Source organism: Tupaia chinensis, unplaced genomic scaffold (genome assembly GCF_000334495.1).
Source record: "Tupaia chinensis unplaced genomic scaffold, TupChi_1.0 Scaffold000272_1, whole genome shotgun sequence".
Lineage (NCBI taxonomy): Eukaryota > Metazoa > Chordata > Mammalia > Scandentia > Tupaiidae > Tupaia > Tupaia belangeri.
Genome location: NW_006159754.1, coordinates 43498 through 64090, shown reverse-complemented (window position 1 = coordinate 64090; position 20593 = coordinate 43498). Strand labels below are relative to the sequence as shown.

General features: G+C 42.7%; 1 protein-coding gene across 1 annotated transcript in view; it reads right to left on the bottom strand.

Moving 5' to 3' along the window:
* GYG1 (glycogenin 1) overlaps positions 1-20254 on the bottom strand; it is a 44060-nt gene extending 23806 nt beyond the window's left edge. Inside the window, exons 1-5 of the mRNA XM_006172074.3 lie at positions 20236-20254; positions 18521-18656; positions 16238-16412; positions 15820-15982; positions 2380-2506 (exon numbers count right to left, since the gene is read on the bottom strand). Coding sequence (XP_006172136.2) covers positions 2380-2506; positions 15820-15982; positions 16238-16412; positions 18521-18656; positions 20236-20239 — 605 coding nt within the window. The 5' untranslated portion in view covers positions 20240-20254. The remainder of the gene's footprint in view (positions 1-2379; positions 2507-15819; positions 15983-16237; positions 16413-18520; positions 18657-20235) is intronic.
* Between the last annotated feature and the right edge of the window lie 339 nt (positions 20255-20593).

Sequence of the window (20593 nt, the reverse complement as noted above, 5' to 3'; positions counted from 1 at the left end):
TCCCTACCCTTCTTTAAAGCAAATGCTTCAGAAGAGCTCAGCTCCATTCCCTGCCTTCAATCGTCCTCACCCATTATCTTGGGAGCCCTTGGGTCAGGCTTTCTCACTAACCATTCCACCGATGTATTCCAAAGGCATCAGCGTACCCATTCTATAGCCAGTGACAATTCTTACTGCCCTCTTCTGTGACCCACCACACCATCTGACACACATGAACCACTCCCTTTCCCTGAAGCATTTTCTTTGCTCGGCTTCTGCAGCACCACGCTTTCCAGCGTGTCCTCTTGCTCTGCTATCGTCCCTCCCTCAGCGCTCCTCCTCCATGGGGGCTCCATCTTCAGGACTTGCTACTGATGATCACTCCCTTGCTTATATTATCTTGTCTCATGGCTAAAAATATCATTTACACGCTGACGCCTCCCATAGTTACGTCTCACTGAGAACTCTTTCCTGACCTCCTGACTTTTATATCTACTTATCTATTACATGCTTTCACTAGTTAACATGCAGCTCGACCTTCATCAAGCCAAAACCTAATACATTCAGTACATTTATACTCAATCCCAGCCCCTAAACTTGCTTCACTCAGGGCCTTTCTCATTTCAGGAAATGGTAACTCTACCATGCCAGTTGCTGAAGGCTACACTATGTCAGAGACACAGCCAAGAGAACAGAGAGGGAGGAAAGAACACAAGATGCTCATAAAGCTGATGTGGAGGATGCTGACAGAATCTGCTCAGAAACGAACAGAAAAGGAAACATTTCTACCACGGAAAGCCAGACAGGCTCACTACTGGAGTGTAAGACTTATGGAGAGTCTTTGGAGAATGAAATATGAGAAGTGAAAGGCCCTTTGTTTTCTGATCACTCAGGAATGTCCATGCAGGATGGAGATCGGAGAGACAAGCCCAGCTCAATGAAGGCTTCACTGCTCATGGCTATCTCACGATCAGCCTGAGAGTTAGGCCCCTGTTCAAGAAATCTGAATCATCTCCTTAATTCAACACAAATGAGTCAGAGGCTGAAGAACAGGGTCCAGGCCCTCATAGTAAGATAAACACTGCAACAGGGCTATATCCGTTGCTCTACTTTTTAGAACCGCCTATGGTGTTGTGCTAAGTCCTATTACCAAAAACAGCAGCAATGAGCCAGGTCCACTGAGCACTGTAGGTGGACTAACTCATTTTAGCCTCTTCACAACCCGTTAAGGGGCCTACTATTTTCCTCCTCGCTTATGGGGGAACTGAGGCACAGAGTCCTGAGTTATGTAGCAAATAAATGAGAGTGAGGATATATGCTCTTCTTTTCTGACTTCAAGGGTCACTCCTAACACTATGCTGCCTCTCAAACAAGAAGGACCAATAAGCTAACATTTCCAGAATACGAGACATAGGCCTTCTATACATTTTACATGATTGCCATCCTTAATACTCATGATAACCCTACAAAGACACTGAGGTAGAGGAGAACTAGCCCAAGGTTGCCAGCCAGGGTTGAGATGGTCTGAATCAATTTATAGAGCCCCACTGTTTTTTGTTTATTATTATTTTTTTGGTTGTTGTTGTTACAGTTTTGCAGTTTTTGCTATAGCATCCATATGCTCACCAGAGAGAGAGAGACAGAGAGGGAGAAGTAGAACAAGAAAGTGAGAAGTTACCCCTCAAGAGAGAGGCCACACTGCAATCCTTCTCCTCCATTCTCTTCTCAGGATTTTGGGCACACATGCACACACGCATGCATACACACACACACACACACACGCATACACACACACACACACACACGCATACACACACACACACACACACGCATACACACACACACACACACAAAGCCCATCATGATTTTCCAGCTGCTAGGTTCAGGACTTGAATGGTGAAGTTGGCTATGTGTGATGCGGCCATCTTAACTGCCACGCCATCTGCTGGCCCCGGAGAGTCCCTACTCAACCACAATGCCATACTGCTGCCTGCATCTTGCTTAGTCCCCACACCACCACCAGAGGAAGCTGCTAACACCTCCCTTTTGCAAGTAAGGGAAACAAAAGCTCAGCAGTCAGCAGGGGGCAGAAGTGGGGCTTGTGCTCAGTTGGGGGATCTTAACAGCCTGTTCCTGACCATGACTCATGGATAATTCACCAGAGGGCCAGGCACTCCAGGAGCTGAGGAGAACTTGTCCCATACCACAGCTAAAGGCACTGCGGGTTACTCCAAGCATAAAGCTATCAAGGACATCAAAGACTCTCCCATGGCTGTTTCTTACAAGAGAAAGGCCCCACCTGTTATTTCCCTCAGAATAACAATGAAGCACCCAAGAAATCTTAAACCTCACTTCCCTGCCCTTGCCATCCTCAACAACAGTAGAATCACGTGCACTTACGCTTTGAATGCTGGGAGGTAGGAGTATATAGAAATGCTGCTTAGGTTATAAATAAAAGGCAGGTGTTTTCTGATATCTGTTGTTGCCCAGCTGCTAAAAAATGTGTTCAGTAAGCCCTGGTCCCCACCTGAAAGAGAAGAACAATGAATTCTAGTTAACAAACTGTCGGGACAGCTCAATAATTTTATAGCCATATATAACTGGACCTTTAAAAACAGGTACTAATTCCATTTTAAAATAATAAACATCATGCTTCTCAGGGCCCCTAACTAGTTGGCGTATTGACGGCAGACCCTGAAGGCCCCATCACCCCTGTGGTACTCTCCTGCCACTGGCCAAGCCTCCCAGCAGGTCCCAGTCAATCAATACTGTGGCCAAAGTCAGCCACAATTACACAGCAAAATGCTTGCTTAGTCCTTGAGGTTCTGGGGCTTCACACTTTCCTTGGGAAGGAAGGACCATAGCCATTTATTTGAAAGAAATAAAAATAATAAAAACCTACACAGTTAAGTAAGCACCTGACCTAAATCATAAACATGTCAGTAACCAAGCAGGTCACTAAAGCATCGCAAAACACATTCCTCCATGCGGTCCGCATGCCTCTCTCTTTCAGACGTACAAGATTTCAGAAACCATTCTTAGAGCCAGTCTGCTGTGCTGCACAACAGGAGGCTGTGGCATGCGAGCACATGCATGTGGTACGTGTGCACGTGTGTGTACGGGAGACGGCAGGCAAGGAGACTCCTGCTCTTTCCAACTGCAAGCCTGGCTTACTACTGCACAGTCATTTCCTTTCTCGGGCTGCTTTGCCCCGAGCTCGAGTTTTCTTTCTCAATCTATACCAAGTCCAACTGGCTGTCATCACCATTTGGCTGCTCTAGGTTTTGACAAAAATCTGCAGATTTAATTTTTAGCCTGGATTTATGTTAAAACATCCCAATGTACCTTATCACACTCTGTTTATTCTATTCTTTCCAAATACCTTTTATCAACTCCAAGGATCAAAGGCCTTCACTGAGTGAACATCTGTAGAGTGACCTCTCTAAGGAGGAGGCTCTGACAGTCCTCGTTCCACAAGGGACAAGTAACTCAACAGAAAGTCAGAGTTGCACCCTCATAAATTCTGGAGGATAGGGACCAGCAGTTAGCATAATGGCTATGTCGCTGGACTCCCATGTAGTTGACCGCGGTTCGAGTCCAGGACCTGGTGGCTTAAACTCACGCCAGGCGCGTGTGCATGCGTGCCCAAGATCCCGAGAGGAGAATGGAGGAGAAGGGATTGTGGTGTGGCCATCCCCCCTGGGGGGGTGATTTCTTGCTTTCTGTCTCTCTGTCTCTCTCTGTCTGTCTGGCGAGCGCACGCACCCTATAGCAAAAAAATAAATAAATAAAAAATAAATAAATAAATAAATAAATTCTGGAGGATAAAGATGGCAACAGGGTATAATTCATTGCTGTGAAAAATGTGACAGGCTGTTTATGTCCCCCAAATCTCTATGTTGAGTTCCTAACCCCAAGGTGACATGGTATGAGTTGGGGACTTAGGAAGTTACTTAGGTCACAAGTATCTTCCTATGAGTGGGAGGGTCCTCAAGAAAGGGACTAGTGCCTTTATTAAAGAGGCCAAAGAGGGTTATGCGGTCCTTTCTACCACGTGAAGGTACAGCAAAGACGGCAGTAGTGAGGCAATAAGTGGGCCCTCTCCTCACACCAAGTCTTGGCATCTGGATCCCATCTTTCCCAGTTCCTAGAAAAGTGAAAGATAAATTTCTATTGTTTATAAGCTTCAGTCTATGGTATTTTGTTGTAGAAACCTGAACAGACTCAGATAACAGACAGATAGGAAAACAAAAGGCAATTTTAGCTACATAGACAAATTATCATATTTTTATTATGATAGCACGTGTGCACACACGAGACAGAGAAACCACCCTTGATGAGGACTCATCATGCTGTGATCCCCTCCTCCCAGCCCTCCGGCTCCTCAGGATCTTCATGCCCACACACGTGGCCTGTTCTCAGGCTGACGGGGAGATGTGAACCCACAGCTGGCATGTGGTTCCCAGCACTGCCGTCCAGCACACTAGAGACTCTGCCACCTAGGCTAGGCAATTATCTTATTTTGAAGCTCAAAATACTGAAGCCAACACACCACGCTATTCATCAGAGGCTTATTGTGAATTCTATGACGATATCCCACATGTGAGACTAGATGCTGGTGGCTGAGGTAGAGGCCTGAAGTCTTACTAATTTCCTTTAACATAGAATGTCAAAATAAAGGCTGAAGACATATTCACAAAACGACAAAACTTCAAAGAGCCCAGGCGTCCTTCAATAGGCGCATAAATGTGGGTATCCATATAATGAAATACTGCTAAGCAATAAAAAAAAAATGGACGATATTCACAATTACTTGGCTATAACACAAGGGAATCCGGCTGCATGAAAAACCCAAGTTCCTGAAGGTTACTTACTGTGTGATTCCAATTATATAACCTCCTTCATTTGATACAATTAGAGAGATGGAGAACAGATTTGTGCTTGCCAGGAATATGGACAGGGAGAAAGAGAGAGGGAGCCACCTTTGTAAAGGAGTATCGGGACAGATCTTTGTAATGCAACTGTTGTGTCTTGACTGTGATGGTCACACCAACATACATGTTATAAAATTGCACAGAAAACACACACATCTGTACAAATACATGTGAAACTAACTAGTGAGATCTGAATAAGGCTGGTAGATTGTACAAATATAAATTTCCAGGTATTATACAAGATATAGTTATGCAAGGTATCATAGCTATACAAGATATTGGCACTGGGAGAAACTGTGAGAGGGCCGTATGGAACTTCTCTATAGTATTTCTCACCACTACATGTAATACCACAATTCTCTCTAAATAAGAAGGTTTTAAGAAGTTTAAGGATTGAAGGATTGATGAGATTAAAATGCAAAATACAACCAGGAATTACTAGTCATTAGATTCTAAATTCTATAAGGACAAGGACTGTGACTCATTTCACTTATCATTATAATTCTGACATTCAGCAGAATGTTTTATACATAGGCAGTTTTTTTCGTATGTGTGAAACGAATACAAAACCTTAAAATATTCTGTTTCAGCAAAAAAAGTTGAAACAACTTACATACTCCACCCCAGAAGGTTAATACTACACTGCAATACCAACCACTCGTAGGAATGTTATTCAGCTGTTAAAACTAACCTCCATAAAACCATTGCTTCACTGTATACCATCAACATCTACATATGTTGCATTACTAAGAACACAGACATTTACAAACATCACCCTGAAAGAAAACAGGTGAAACACAGCTATTGTGTTAGGAAGCTGGAGTAAGAGATGTTCCCACCCCTCTGACTTTCTTTAGTGTTATATCATTTTTGTAATTCTTAAATATTAATAATTTATATAATTGGAGCAAAAATAAAAATTTTGCTAAGATCTTTCTAAACATCCTTTATTAATTTATTTTTATTATGCAGTATACTATTAAAAGACAAATATACATGTAGTATATTATAAAGAATATTAGTAGTAAAACTATCCACTACCCAAATTAAGAACCTGAACATTACCTACATTATTCTCTGTGTGAGCTCCCCAATCCCATCTCACTGCCCCTCCTCACCCTGACGTCACTATAAATTGTGAATTCTATTTGAAATCGTCCTTCTTTATTTTATTATACCACATATAGTATGCATCCCCAGATGACATACATGGGTTCTCTTGTTTCTGAACTCTGTAATGTGCTGGGCATCATAATTTTTCTACACCTTGTTTTTAAAGGCACAAGACCTTTTTTAAAATTAAACAGTTCCACTTAAAGTAACTATTGGCTACATGCAATGCGGTGAAGAAATATAATTCCATGGAGGCCTGAAGAGCAGTTCTAGAGAACTTCCAAATCTGACTTGTGTGAGGCTGGGAAACACAAGTCAGAGCTGCTGATCCCTCTGAGCCCCTGGCTGGGTGCCTCTGGCCACAAAAGGCCATTTCCATTTACCCTCAGGTACCCTACAAACACTGTCAGCCCATCAGCTGTGTGCCACAGGAAGGTCAAAGAGCTCTGGTGGAACAGGAAACCAGGAAGAAAGAGAAAAGGCACTTGGTGAATCAATGGCAAAAATGCTGAAACACTCAAGAGCAAGAACTTTGTCTCCAGAAGGACAACACGGATCTTGAAACTTCTACTGCCACTGGCCTCATGATGTAACTACACAGGGTCACCTCTGAAGCCCCAACATGGCTAAAAAACAGAATGAACTATGTCTAAAAGTCTGTGGCTTCTTAAATAATCTTTGAATTCAGCACTATGGAAATCCTAACCATCTTTTTCCAAATGCAGAGTTCAACATTCAAGTTAGGCAAACATACTAACTTCATTGGAAAGTTTATGTGTGCTGTTATAAATACTCTCTCTTTACTAGTATCTAAATTAGAACGATTCAAAGCAGAATGTAAATCTAAGCATGTCTTTGTGACAAAACACACAGCGATGCCATGAAGACTGCTGGGACGGCACTAAAACGCTAGGACTTCTTGTCCAGTACGTTCTAGTCAGACTTCCAGAGGCAGGCTTTATTTCACCTGTGAGGTTAAGACAGGACTGTCAGGCATCACCGGCAGCTGTGAAGTGGCAGCTAGGGCACGGCAACACAGGGGAGAGGCAGGCAGGAACAGGAGGAAGGGCACATGGCACCTGCTTTGCAAGCAAAAGCAAGTATCTGATGCTGCCTCTTCCTTCCATTGGTTGGCCCAATGCTAGTAATAGCCTTACAACTACTTAGTAGTTTTTCATTCTTTTGAGCAAGTTTGTGGGTCTGGTAACCATGGACACACCATAACATTTACCAGAAACTGAGCCTGTGACTTTTATAAGACAGAAATAGAGCTGTTTGAGTGCTATCCCTTAAGTATGTGCATTTGTTCAATTCCTGTACACTTTGTGTGCTCTCCACAGTTCGCTGGCAACTGGCTTGTCTACCAGGGATAGTCGGTGAACCAGTCAATTCTGGTTTAAACATAAACTCAAGTATCTCGGCCACAGGAATGTTTCCCCTGTATCTGTGCTCCTCAAAGTGTGGTCCAGGGTCCAGCAGCGTAGGCATCCCCTGGGAGCTTGACAAACATGCAGAGTGTAGAGCCCCATCACAGACCTACAGAATAAGCATCCCTATTTTAATCCTCACGTGATTAGCTTAATTTGCATATGAAAAATTGAGCAGCCCTGGTCTAAAGTCTTTTGGAGAATTTTGTTTTTTTTTTTAATTTTATCAGAGGGTGCAAAACTTAAAAATGTCATTTCTATAGAATATCTAAAGTTATATAAATTTGGTACAGACATAATAGATATCAAGTTGAGTAAGATGGGTTCCAGCTCTCAGATGGTTCTCAATCCAGTAAGGAAGCAGAGGGGCAGATATCCAGGAGCCAATTTAAAGTAAAATAAGGTTGAGACTATAAGTGGGCTGTTGCCATGTGTGGGCTGTTGCCATGTGCAAAGGGGGCACATCACTCACTTCCTACAGCCTGCTCACGGAGATCATCAACACTGCCGACAGTGAGCATGCCACAGATCACTGAATTACAGTCAGGAGTGGCCCTACTCTGGGGCATATTTCTATGAGGTTTAGGAGGATCAGCCGATTAACCCCAGCGGCTTATGGAAATCCAGGCACTTGGTCCCAGAATTGCTGCATCTCACCGGCCATTTAAGCCAAAATGATTTATTTTATCACCTCATATTAGAGCTTTTATTTGTCACTTTTTTTTTATTTTTTAATAAAGAGTCTTAATAACCAAGACATTAATTAAATTATTAAGTAAATACAAGGAAACAATTTATTCTTGGTTTAAATTTCACTTTCTCAGTCTAAGATAGATAGGTCCTCCTGGTCTAGATTTTCCTACCACTTTAAACTTACCAGAATCATGGTTATATATTATATAATTAGTTGTTACATGTCCATAAATTCTCAAAAATACAAGCTTTATAGAGGCTGGTATAAAAAAAAAGTCTACATTATTTCTCCATCTGTTCCTGGCTGTTAAACTTAGCGTCTTGCACAGAAGCTAAAATGACTTTTGAACTTGTGAATGAATGAACCTACTACAGAAATATAGGCTAGAGTAGTGCTCCAAAGAATATCTCCAGACCTCAAAAACAATGCAAGAATATCAGCTGTGCTGCTGATTTAAAACGGCGATGCATTTTAGGTATTGTGGATCAGAGGGGAGAAACAGTAGATGGAGAGACAGAAAACTTGAGCCTGCATCTCTTCATCTGTGAAATAACAAATACACCAGCTGTGTTATTCAGACCAATGCAGTTTAAGTAATTAATATATAATAAGACCAGGGTAACAGGGGTCTTCCGCTATCCTTTATCATTCTTCAGGATGTATTCTCTAGAATTTGCAACATGAGAAAATTGGACAGAAAGAAAAAAAATACACACATAATCCAGACACAGAGTTGAGGAAGACCCTGGTTTAGATCTAGCTTTGCTACCAGTTTAGAGATACTGGGCGATCTACTGTCCTGAACTGGAACAACAGTGGGTCCCCAGTACTAGTCAGACAGTAGGCACCCAGTACGTATGAGGTTAAATGATTGAATGCATGAATGTCTACCTTGCAGGACTGTTGAGAAAGTTAAGTAAAACCACTAGCATAAGAGCCTAGGCGGGACCAGCAGTTAGCGTAATGGCTATGTCGCTGGACTCCCATGTAGTCGATCAGGGTTCGCGTCCCAGACCCAGTGGCTTAAACTCACGTTGGGCATGTGTGCGTGCATGCCCAAGATCCCGAGAGGAGAATGGAGGAGAAGGGATTGTGGCGTGGCCACCCCCCCCGGGGGGTGATATCTCGCTTTCTATCTCTATGTCTCTTTCTTTCTGTCTGTCTGGTGAGCGCATGCGCCCTATAGCAAAAACCTCTCCCCCCCCCAAAAAAAAAGAGCCTGGACACCTGTTACCCACATTCATCTCTCCCTCTTCTACTTTTCACAGGGTTCCTGATCTCTGCTGGTTACAAAGCTAGAGACCAACAGATGGCTAAGGTGGAAAAAAATACTCATGGGTGCGTTGAGATAAAAATAGTTCTTTAAAAAAAATAAACTTATGCATGCCCATTTATTTTGGCTGTAACTTTTATTTTTCATCTTTATTTGTTTAAAGTGTTTATTATATAAACTCTCAATTCAATGACAGACATACAAGAGAATAGTCATTTTCAAAACAAGCCATAAAATACTTGAAGGGCAACATGCAGCCTAGTGCTTGAGCAGCTGGGAGAAGCCTCCGGCAGGAGGATACCATGAAGGCAGAACCTATCGAGTCAGGAAACCAAGTGAAGCACACTAAATACCTGAGCTCATCTGGTTTGGACAAGACAAGTGCTATCTTGAAAGACCTCAGTTCTCCCTTCCTTTTTTGGGCGGGTCCAGCATGAAGCCTAATTAACTACGAAATTTAGAGCAGTTGGCACTGGAGTCAATTTTACACTTTCAGGGAATTGAGCACCAAACATTTTCTGTTCAAAATCATTTAAAGACATTATCGTACTGTTGAAGGGTCTCGACCTCAACCCAGAATTTGGGATAATGATCTTGCAGCAGATGTTGGATTCTGCTTAAAGTAAAACCAGACCTAATGTTCTACCATCAATTTATCCTCTTTTACTGTTTTCCTCTTTCTGAAAATTCAACTACTGACCCAAATTCCAGTACACCAATAAAATGTTTAAGGTATGCAGGGTTTGATGAATTAAAATGAATATCAAGAGTAAATTAAAGACACTCCAAAGTGGAAAATACAAATTCCTTTGACTTAGGGTTTCAAAACTAACCCATACAGATATAATTCAATAGACAGCAATCTTCAAGCACTGTACTTGTCTTCAACTGTTCAAGCACCCTTAACTTAGGATACATAGGCCACAGGGCAAAAGAAAATAAACCTCAACTGTGAGCCAAGAGCATCAGCTTCATTTCTCCGGAGTATGGAGGAGACAAAACTGCTAATTAATACCTTCGATAAGCCCCTTCTCTTCCTCTCCTATTTTAACAAGTCCTGAAGTTAACCTTATATCTTGTCACATCCTATAAATGCTGGTGTTTACATATTTCACAATCTCTATTGTTCAACTTTTCAGGAAATGTATAACTTCACTGAAGTATGTGGTAAGAAAGTCTGAAAATACAAACAACAGCACGGGAACTTAAGATTTCTCATTATGGAAAAGTAGATACCAGACATCAACTAAGTAGTCACTAGTTCTAAATTCGAATACTCTAGATATCTGGAAGAAAAGAGAAATCAAAGCACCTCACAGGGTTTGCCATATTAGGATTATTCTTTCGGCCAGAAGCACAGGCGTGGGGGTGGAGAGTGTGATAGAGGGCTGGTGATTAGAAGAAGACAGCCACATTCTTTCCCATCAGAAGGGCTGTGGAAGCAGCTGCAAATGCTCAGCCATCAGCGGCCTGTATGGCTTGTCAGCAGACACCAGGCCCCATCGGTTTCAGTGGGATACAGGCAAGAAATTAAGCAGGACTTGCAAGAGATTTACGGAAATAGCCACCTGCCAAACAGGCCCTCTGTCATACTGATCTAAAAACGCTGGGACTTAAGTCCCTGCAGAAAAGGAATCTGTGGATATTACTGGGTTGTCGGAAAAGCCACAATGCATCTTTGCATAGAAAAACACGTTGTGACTTTTCCAACGACCCAACAGAAAATAATGTGTACTGGTGAAAGACACAAACTTGGGACCAGCAGGTGGCGTAATGGTTACTTTGCTGGACTCCCATGTAGTCGACCACAGTTCAAGTCCTAGACCTGGCAGCTTAAAACTCATGCTGGGCGCATGTGTGTGTGTGTGCCCAAAATCCTGAGAGGAGAATGAATAAGAGATTGCGGTGTGGACATCCCCTAGGGATTTTTCATTTTCTATCTCTCTGGTGAGTACATGCACCCTATAGCAAAAAATATCTCTCAAAAAAGAAAAATAAATTTGTCTCAGTGCCTAGAGCAAGGTACCTAAATGAAATATTTTAATGTAGTTTTTATTATATTTATTTTTCAATTTATTTTTTGTAATGCTTATACAATATAAATATAACATTTAAAACCCAAGGCAAAGCAAGTTTACCGCCCTTTGACAATGACCTTATCAAGACAAAAATATGTTACCGATATCAAGCCTAAGTCCTGTCAGTCCTTATATCACCCAGGTACAGTAAGCCCCTCCGGAGCCAGGCAGGTGCCCACGGCATGAAGTGAGCTTTCTTGGCTCAGTAAAGCTTTAGCAACACATACTTATGTGAAAATAACCTTTCATTTGAGAGCTACTGGTTGAGACTTCTATCGAATTTAAACAACTAATGTAAGAGAACTAACTGTAAGTTCTTATCATCATAGTTGACTTTTTAACTCTTTCAGTTAAACATTTCTATTAGCGGGAAAAATTCAGTCCTTCCCCGCCAGTAGTAGTAAATGGAATACCTCAGAGGAAGGCTGGCACTGGGAGAGCCTGCTGCCGAGTATCGAAATGCGTCAGCGGGCACAGAGACACTGGCGTGGCTTCAGATGTGGCTGGAAAAGCAGAGCATGCTCCCTAGTTGAGGGCTGTGCACCTATTCTGGTCTCCTAACAACAAATTCATTGACTCCTCTAGCACCTCAGATTCTAGAACACCCTAGAGAGCCCAAGTTGATCTCCACCAATGAATTAATTGGTTCTGCATTCTAAAATTGTAGTTTACCATAGTCAAACTTTAATGTTTTAATAACAACATACACTCTTCTAGGTCAGAAATCAGACTCTCTTTACATGATTAAAATCATGTGGATTTCAGGCACTTGGCAGGTCAAAAGATCTTTACAATGTGACTGACCTACTAAGGTTGAAAATAGGTACACTGAATTTCTGGCAGGATACACTTACTTCCTTCACATCAGAGCAGAAGAGGTGAAGAAAGATCCACTCTGACGGGAAGATTAAGACAAACTACAGACTTCTGCTAAAAACACTCTCATCTTCCCTTTTTTTTTTTCTTTTTCTTTTCTTCTTTTTTTTTTTTTTTGAGAGGTTTTAGCTATAGGGTACATGCACTCACCAGAAAGACAGAGAGAGACAGAGAGACAGAAAGCGAGAAATCACCTCCCAGGGTAGACAGCCACACTGCAATCTCTTCTCCTCCAGTCTCCTCTCAGGATCTTGGGCATGCACGCACACATGCCCAGTGTGAGTTTAAGCCACCAGGTCTGCGATGCAAACTTTAGTCAACTACATGGGAGTCTAGCAACATAGCCATTATGCCAATTGCTCGTTCCTGTTTCATCTTCCTTTTATCAAATGTAATTGTATGGGTATACAAAAGCAGTAGAAAACAAGGAATGTGTGTTTTGAATATAAATTCTAATACAGCTTTCATTCCTTATACAAAATAAAATAGTAAGATCAAACATGTCAGGAAAATGAAGATGCTTCATTAGGCTTTGACCAAGGTGAACACTCAACACATTATTCTCTTACTTAAGGTGCTTAAAACAAAACCACACTTCCTGTCAGATGCTGCTCTTTGTCCTGGTTCAGATATTCCTGCTCTGTTTCAGAGCACGCAATGCCTCGGCACAGGCAGTCTGTGTCTCGGCACTGTTGACAGTTCTGGCTGGGTGTAGAACTAGAATAGCTGGGGAAAGCTCTCTTGTACACCGTAGGATGTTTAGCCACATCTCTGGTCTCTACCTATCCAAAGCCAGGAGCAGCCTTCCCTTCATTGTGACAACCAAGAATGTCTCCACACACGGCCAAATGTCCCTGAGAGACAAAAGTCACTCCTCATTGAGAACTACTGGCTCAGAGTGTGGACAAGCCACAGAGTGAAACAAGACTGAGACTTAAACATCCTTATTCTTTTCAACTGACATTTCAAATAGCTGCATATCCCCAGTTCTCGGCCAAATGACTAGACAGAATGCAATTTCTGTGAAAAGCAACAACAAAAACCCAATTTCTGTTTTTAGGTCTAATTTGAAAGGTGTTAACTGCCAATAATCTTAACTTCAGTGATCTAACAGACTTTTAATCCTTTAATTTAAAAAGTGTAAGACTTCGGTTTTTAATTTGCTAGCTTAGTTCATTTAAATGAACCCTCATATCGGTACCCAGAGATGAACTTTATGTCAACTGGGAAAGGCTGTGCAAATTACAAAAGATCTACTTGCTACAAATCTCAGATATGCTCTTGAAGAGGGGAAGAGGTAAAAGCGTCTGCTGCAGAGCTCAGGCCTCTGGCCCGGATCCATGTTTCCCGCCTGAGTCATTGCTAGGAGAACTTCTCAGAGTGTATCCTTCTTTCTGTCTATGCTGGGTTGTTTCTTGGTTCAAAAACCATCAATAATAATTCCAAAAAGAATTGTCCTTGCATATTAACTACTGGCTTTGTTTTGTGTATTTTTTTTTTATTGCCAGAAGGTGTAAGCACTGGTCAGAGAAACAGAGAGAGAGAGGGGGAAAGCATTGGCTGATGGGGCGTGGTCACACTGCTATCCCTTCTGCTCCATTTCTCCATCCTGTCGGATTTGGGGCACGCATACACACGCACCTGGTGTGTTTTTCAAGTCGCTGGTGCCAGGCCTTGCCATGTAGAATCCAGTTCCTTTAACTACTAGGTCATGGGGCTAGCCTTGAATTTTTGTTGCTTTTGTCTGAGAAAATGGCTTATTGGGAATGGGTGAGGAGTTCAGGAGAAAGTTTTTAGTGGACCTAAGAGTGTGTTTAATAGAGGGAAGAAGTTACGAAATGGTACACTACAGCGGAGCAGAAAATATGGACAACTGACATACCTCCCAAAAGAAAAAAATAAACTAGGAGAACTATTACCAAATATGCACATTATAAAGGTAATCTTCAATGGTGAAGAAGAATATGGCTATAATCTTGATTATTAATATACTGCATGCATGCTTTAAAAACCCATACTGTCCCCTATGAAGATTTACACAGAATATATGAAAACCAGAAAATCACAACGAAATGCTTTAAAGACTTATTATTGATGACGGGACTTCAAAAAATTTGTGGAAAAATGGAATTAACGTATGAGTTTATTTTGGTGCAAACAAAATGAAATCTATGCATAGTATTTTTCTAATATACCTATTGGGTTGGAAAAGTCATCACATATTTTTCTATGCAAAAATGCTTCCTGACTTTTCCGATGTCCCAGTATTTCCTGAACTTTCTGAAGACCCTCATGTGTTACTTCAGAGACTGGCCTGAAATGGAAATACATTTACTAATTTATTTATTATAATAAATAATTACTTATTATTTATTAATGTATTTAACCTCTTTTTTCTTAATGGTTATTTCTTCCATGAGTGAGAGAAACACAGTGAGAGACAGCACCCCTAACAGAGTCTTGACACCACAATCCACCCTCAGCCAGATCAAGGGTTTATGCATATCAAGCAGACTCAGGAGGTCTCTGGACATAAACCTGGAATCTTCTCACGCAAGCTGGTCTGGCAGAGGGTCATGTTTTACCACTGTGCCACCATGTAGGCCCCCCAAAATTCTCTGAAGGATATAAGGCTCCGTATCACAGATACTCAGAACCTTTATACACATAGCTACAGACACAGTTACACATTTTAAATACACAGCCTTATGGAAAACGAGGGTTTGGAAACAAAGACTCAATAAACTATTTCTCAAGTTTCCACTGAGAAAAAGCTTGTTGCTCGTGTCAGTAAACTCTCTTAAGTTTACTCAGGTGGAAAGATATTACTTCTTTTTATTTGCTGAATAGTCTTTTCTTATCTTATAGTGATCATTGTACACTGATCACATTCTAATTTAGATGCACGAAGCCCATTTAAAGGCAAGCCTATAAAACTGCCTATGTTAGTTTAATCTTATGTCTCTACAGAAAAATAAAAAGATGCATCTATACACACCACACGCAATAGTGTTTCCAAAAGGAGCACAACTTAAAATGACTGCTGTATCTTGTGTATCTTCCCAGCACAAGAACTTACTATTGTATTCTTTTTTTTTTAACATTTTTTTTTTTTTGAGAGGTTTTTGCTACAGGGCGCATGCACTCGCCAGAAAGACAGAGACAGAGAGGCAGAAAGTGAAAAATCACCCCCCAGGGGGGATTGCCACACTGCAATCCTTTCTCCTCTATTCTCCTCTCGGGATTTTGGGCATGCACGCACACGCACCCGGTGTGAGTTTAAGCCACCGGGTCTGGGACTTGAACCATGGTCAACTACATGGGAGTTCAGCGACATAGCCATTATGCTAACTGCTGGTCCCAAGAACTTACAATTGTATTCTGAGGACAGCAACCCCTGGGAGTTATGACCAGCTTAATGGATATTAAGATAGCAGATACATACCATCAAAACTACCTTTCTCGGAAGCAAGGTGCAACAACTGATTGTATGTTTCAACTGAAGGCTGATAAACAAAGACTCCGGAGTTGAAGCAGTCAGGCCATCCTGGGTCTGGTGCTGCCGACAATTCTTCTCTCTCAAAAAGATCATCAATATTTGCTAGGACCTGATTCAAAGGGGAGAAAAAACATTGCAGAAGTGTTTTGCTGTGGCAGACCCTTCTTACGTTGTCCCTGTGTTATACAACACAAAAGATGATGACAGCTGAGAGGCAGCCTGGGCCTACTCCCCTTGATCACCTGACACGTTTAGTGACAGAGGTTTTATCTGAACTTTACTGTCAAGCCTTGACAGCATTCCTCAAATGCCTGACAGGCTTCATTACTACACACATCTTTCCGACTCACAAAGCCACACTCACCAGAGTATCTGCATCCATGAACACACATTTGGAATACTGTGTAAGTGACCAGCAGTGGAGTTTCGTCAGTGTGACACCCAACTCGGGCCTCTTCATTAAGGTGAGGTGAGCAGAATCACCACTGTCCAAGACATCTACTGTGAGGACTTCATCAAAGAGTGTCTCTAAAACTTTCCTGTCAAGATAAAATCCAGAAAACAGCACATAACATCTTCTCAGAACATGTAACCCATCGAATGTAAGACCTCTGCCTTATCACTCCAAAGATCCATTACTAGAACAATCTGTCGCTGCGGTATAGCACACTCCCTTAAATTGGCTCTGGTTTATTTCAGGACAAATGGTACTTAGGGGCATATGCAGTTAACTTCACTAAAGCAAAAGGAACTATTCGTGGTAAGGATCAAGTGCTTATCTCAAGACATTATTATAATAGAAAAAGTTGTCTTTCTTTCAAATTATAATCACGGAACACCAGACAGGTGGTGGAAACAGCTTTTAAACAAATGACTGACTGGCTAGCCAGTGGCATGATGGTTAAGATGGTTGGATCCCACATGGCCAACAGTGTGGTTGAGTCCCAGACCTGGCAGCTTGAAAAACATACCAGGGGTGTGTGTGCATGCCCAAAATCCCCAAAGGAGGCAGAGAAAAAGAAAAAGGGATTACAGCTGGCAAATGCCCATTTCTCACTTTCCCTCTCTCCCTCTCTCTTAAGTGAACACATGTGCCTTCTGGCAAATTAAAAAAAGAAAAAGAAAAAAAGTTTTTTGTAAGAGGTAGATCTTACAAGCCTATTTATTTTGACAATTATATTTTACGGAAGTTGACTCTTGCTGTGTATTTTTACAAATGATGCTCAGTAGTGTGGACATAGTATCAGCCAAGTATCCTGTAACTAATCACCTTTGTCAGAGCAACTGACCAAGAACTGCCTGAAGCGCTGTATCCCAAGAGAAGTTAAAGGATTCAGTTATGTAGCTGCCCTGTTTTAAAATCCAACATAATCAGCGTTTACTATGTGCCTAGCACTTTGGGCATAAAGGAGAGGCTCGTTTTAGTCTGAAGGTAGGAGACTGCTGCATGCCCAAAATGAACTAAAATCTTATTTTAGAAAGCTCTTGAGGTGGGGTAGTGGGATAGATTTAAGAAAGACACTTAGCACAAGGAAAAACATGATGAACACATCATTGAAAGTTTATAACAGCGTCAGACACGCAGGACAAAACTGGTATTATACCATCTCCAAAGCTGTGCAAAAATGTGTTCTAGTTCATGCAGGAAGCTTGATCTGTTAGAAAAGAAACAGTCAGGGCACCACTGACCATAGTAAGTTGGTGGTGGTGGTGGTGAGGGGGAATCAAAGACTAGTTTTGGTTTCTGATACACATCCTCACCAACAGACTACAAACTAGGACATTCAGGTCAGGAGACAGGCTTCTTGGCGTCTCCTAAATGACCACGTAGGAACAAGGCTGTAAGTGTGAGAGCTATACGTACACACACACAATGCCTACTTTTCAGGGGCCTGGGCCTATGCTTACCTTTAATGAAAAAGTTACAAACAGGGCATTTTAAACTTCTAAAAGGGCCATGGATGACAAAAATAAACACAACACAAAGCTGCTAGTGTGCCCAGATATGTTTTAAGTCGGTGTGAGGAACTAGGGAGTCCATTCATGTACTTCAAAATTTAATTTCAACATATCAAAGCAAACTAACCCAATTAACCAGCAGCTTGGGCCCCTCAGGGTGCTCCACCACAGCAAAACCCCTTAGTGAAGAGGGCTGTGGTGAAGATTCTAGTGCATTATATTGGACATAAAGATCTTTAGGTTACAAGTGTCAGCTAGAAATGGAGAAGGTGGTCTGTTCTTTGGAAGTCACCTGATGGTTTCTCTGGTTAGAAACAAGAAACAATGTGGCTCCTGCTGCATTTTGGGAAAGGAGTGAAAGTGAACTCTGATTACTAAAGGTGCATTGAGGCAGAGAATGCTGGGGCTGAACACTCATGTGGCTCAGAGAGGGCTTGGTGAAGGGATTGTCCTCCTTCCTCTCTTGGTGTCAGGGTGAGTGTGGGCACAATACCTCCTCCCAGGAGGCAGCTGGGCTGGACCAGCTCCCAAAAGCTAAGAAGCAGTTTCAGACCTAGGAGTCCTTCCCTCAGCAATTCTCGTCTTTCTCCACCCAGTGCTCAACTGGCATCAATGCTCGCTGATGCCAGAAACAGCGGAGAAGATGTCAGAGCCCCATGGACAGGCGGGCGGGCAGCGGGGTCCTCACCTCATGGAGTCTGAGACCTGTGGGGTGGTGAGCACGACCAGCCTCCTAGTGGTCCTGTGCTGTTTCAGAGACGAGCCCAGGACCAGGGCACCTTTGGCATAGGCATCGTTTGTAGTCAGTGTCACAAAGGCCTGATCTTAATACAAAGAAAGAAAAACCAGACTCATTACAATATTTTACCTGGATCAAACCTTTCCCCCAAGGACCCCTTTCAAAAAGTAATTCAGCAAAATCAGCCCCTCTGAGATGGACGTGCTCTATTAATACAGCAGCAGCCTTTTGTGGGCGAGGACCCAAGTACCCACTTCAAGAATGGTTTAAGACTATAGTTTAGCTGAAGTCTGGCAACCTTTAGAGGCTGATTGAGCTATAAAAATGAATTACAAATTAGAGTCTAGACATACTGCATTCTCAGACTAAACAATAGCTTAACACCAAGAGAAGAACCTTAGGCAATTAACAGGGGTAATGAAGAGATCAACAAGCGCATTTCCTCTTTCTTCTTACAAGGTACTGCAGTTCCAGCCGAACACAAATCCAGCGATCATCAACCTCAACTGAGACACGCTGAGAACAGAGGCCACATTCTTCACTTGGTGCTTATGTGTATGCCATGCTTCAAGCTTTTTTTATACTTACTTTTTCCTGAACCTGGAGAAAAAGCTTCTCTGCCCCACCCCAAGAGTCACTATGAGTCTCTGCTCAAATATCATGTTCTCAAAGAGGCCTTTCTTCTCTGATATTTCTATCTAAATAGTGACCAACCACTGTTAAATGAATTTAGGAACCACCTCACAAACACCAACAAACCTGCCTAGTCTTCTTTGAAGAAGTAAGCAGTCCCCCCTACTCTGCACCCCTCCCACACACAGACACACACACCAATCTCCAATGAACACAGCTGCCAGAATAACAGGCGAACAAGTGGATTATTTTTCCTGCTGCACAATCACTATCCTCCCAAGAACATCAGCCCAGCCTTTAAGGTTTCTCTAGTCCTTCCCTGGGTCAATTCTGGGGCAGGCTTTATCTCCAAAGGTGTTTTCAGATCAGCAAGTTGGTGGACAGCCAACAGAAGACACTTAGGATCAAACTGTGGCAGGGGTCACTTGGGGGACTGTTGTCCAGCTTGGGAGGTAGGCTGTGTAGCTATGAACTCCTTCTCTTTCTCTCTTGGGTTTCCTTGTGCTTCTTTGTCCGTTTTCCAACGTGGAGGCTGAAGGCGGTGGAAATCGTGTTGAGAGGTAAGAGGAAGTGTTGTGTGGTCCAGGGGATGGGCACCTCCTTCAGCCCCTGACTTGACAGTGGTCTTCGCAGGTATCATCGGACCACCCTCTGGGGCAGCCCAATGACTAAGTTGTACAAAGACTGGTAACCCCACCCTTGGAGGGCAAATGGCTGTCAGTCACACTCTAGGAAAACTCAGAGCAGTGACACTTGTCACTCAACCTGTCCATCAACCTCTGACGGTACTTGCATCTATTGTTTTCAACACATCATAAGATAGTAACTTTTCGGTCAGCACCAAAAGTACTTAATCTGTGCCCAAGGAGTGGTGTTTTATCTCAAAAGTGGTCCAGATTCCAGGAGATCATAAAGTTTACTGAGGTGAATAGGATTCAAGGATTTCAGGAAGCAAGGACATGGGTGATTTCCAAGATTAAGGAAGGGACAGGACAAAGGCTCAGGAACACAAGCTTGAACACTAGACCTACCCATTATTACCAGCGAAGACCAATGACAGCAGGGGAGGAGCTTGCCCTTTTACAGCGGCTGACCTCTGGGCTACACCTGCAACCTTAAGGCAGTTCTACTGCTCTTAACGACGCTGCCTATGAGCGTCTCTCTACGACACGGAAGGACCAGTAACTTCCCAGCTTCAGTGCTGGGGCAGATTCGCCAAGCTGCCTGGACACCTCGCAACAAGTGGGGCTGAGGCCGGCGTCCTCCCACCCAGCGCGGCCCGCCCGCGGGGACACCAGCCCAGCTCCCAGCTTCCCGCAACCCGACCCCAAAGGCCTAAAAATAGGCTCGGCCCTGCGGCCAGGGCCGGGCGGGAGGCCGAAGAGCTGG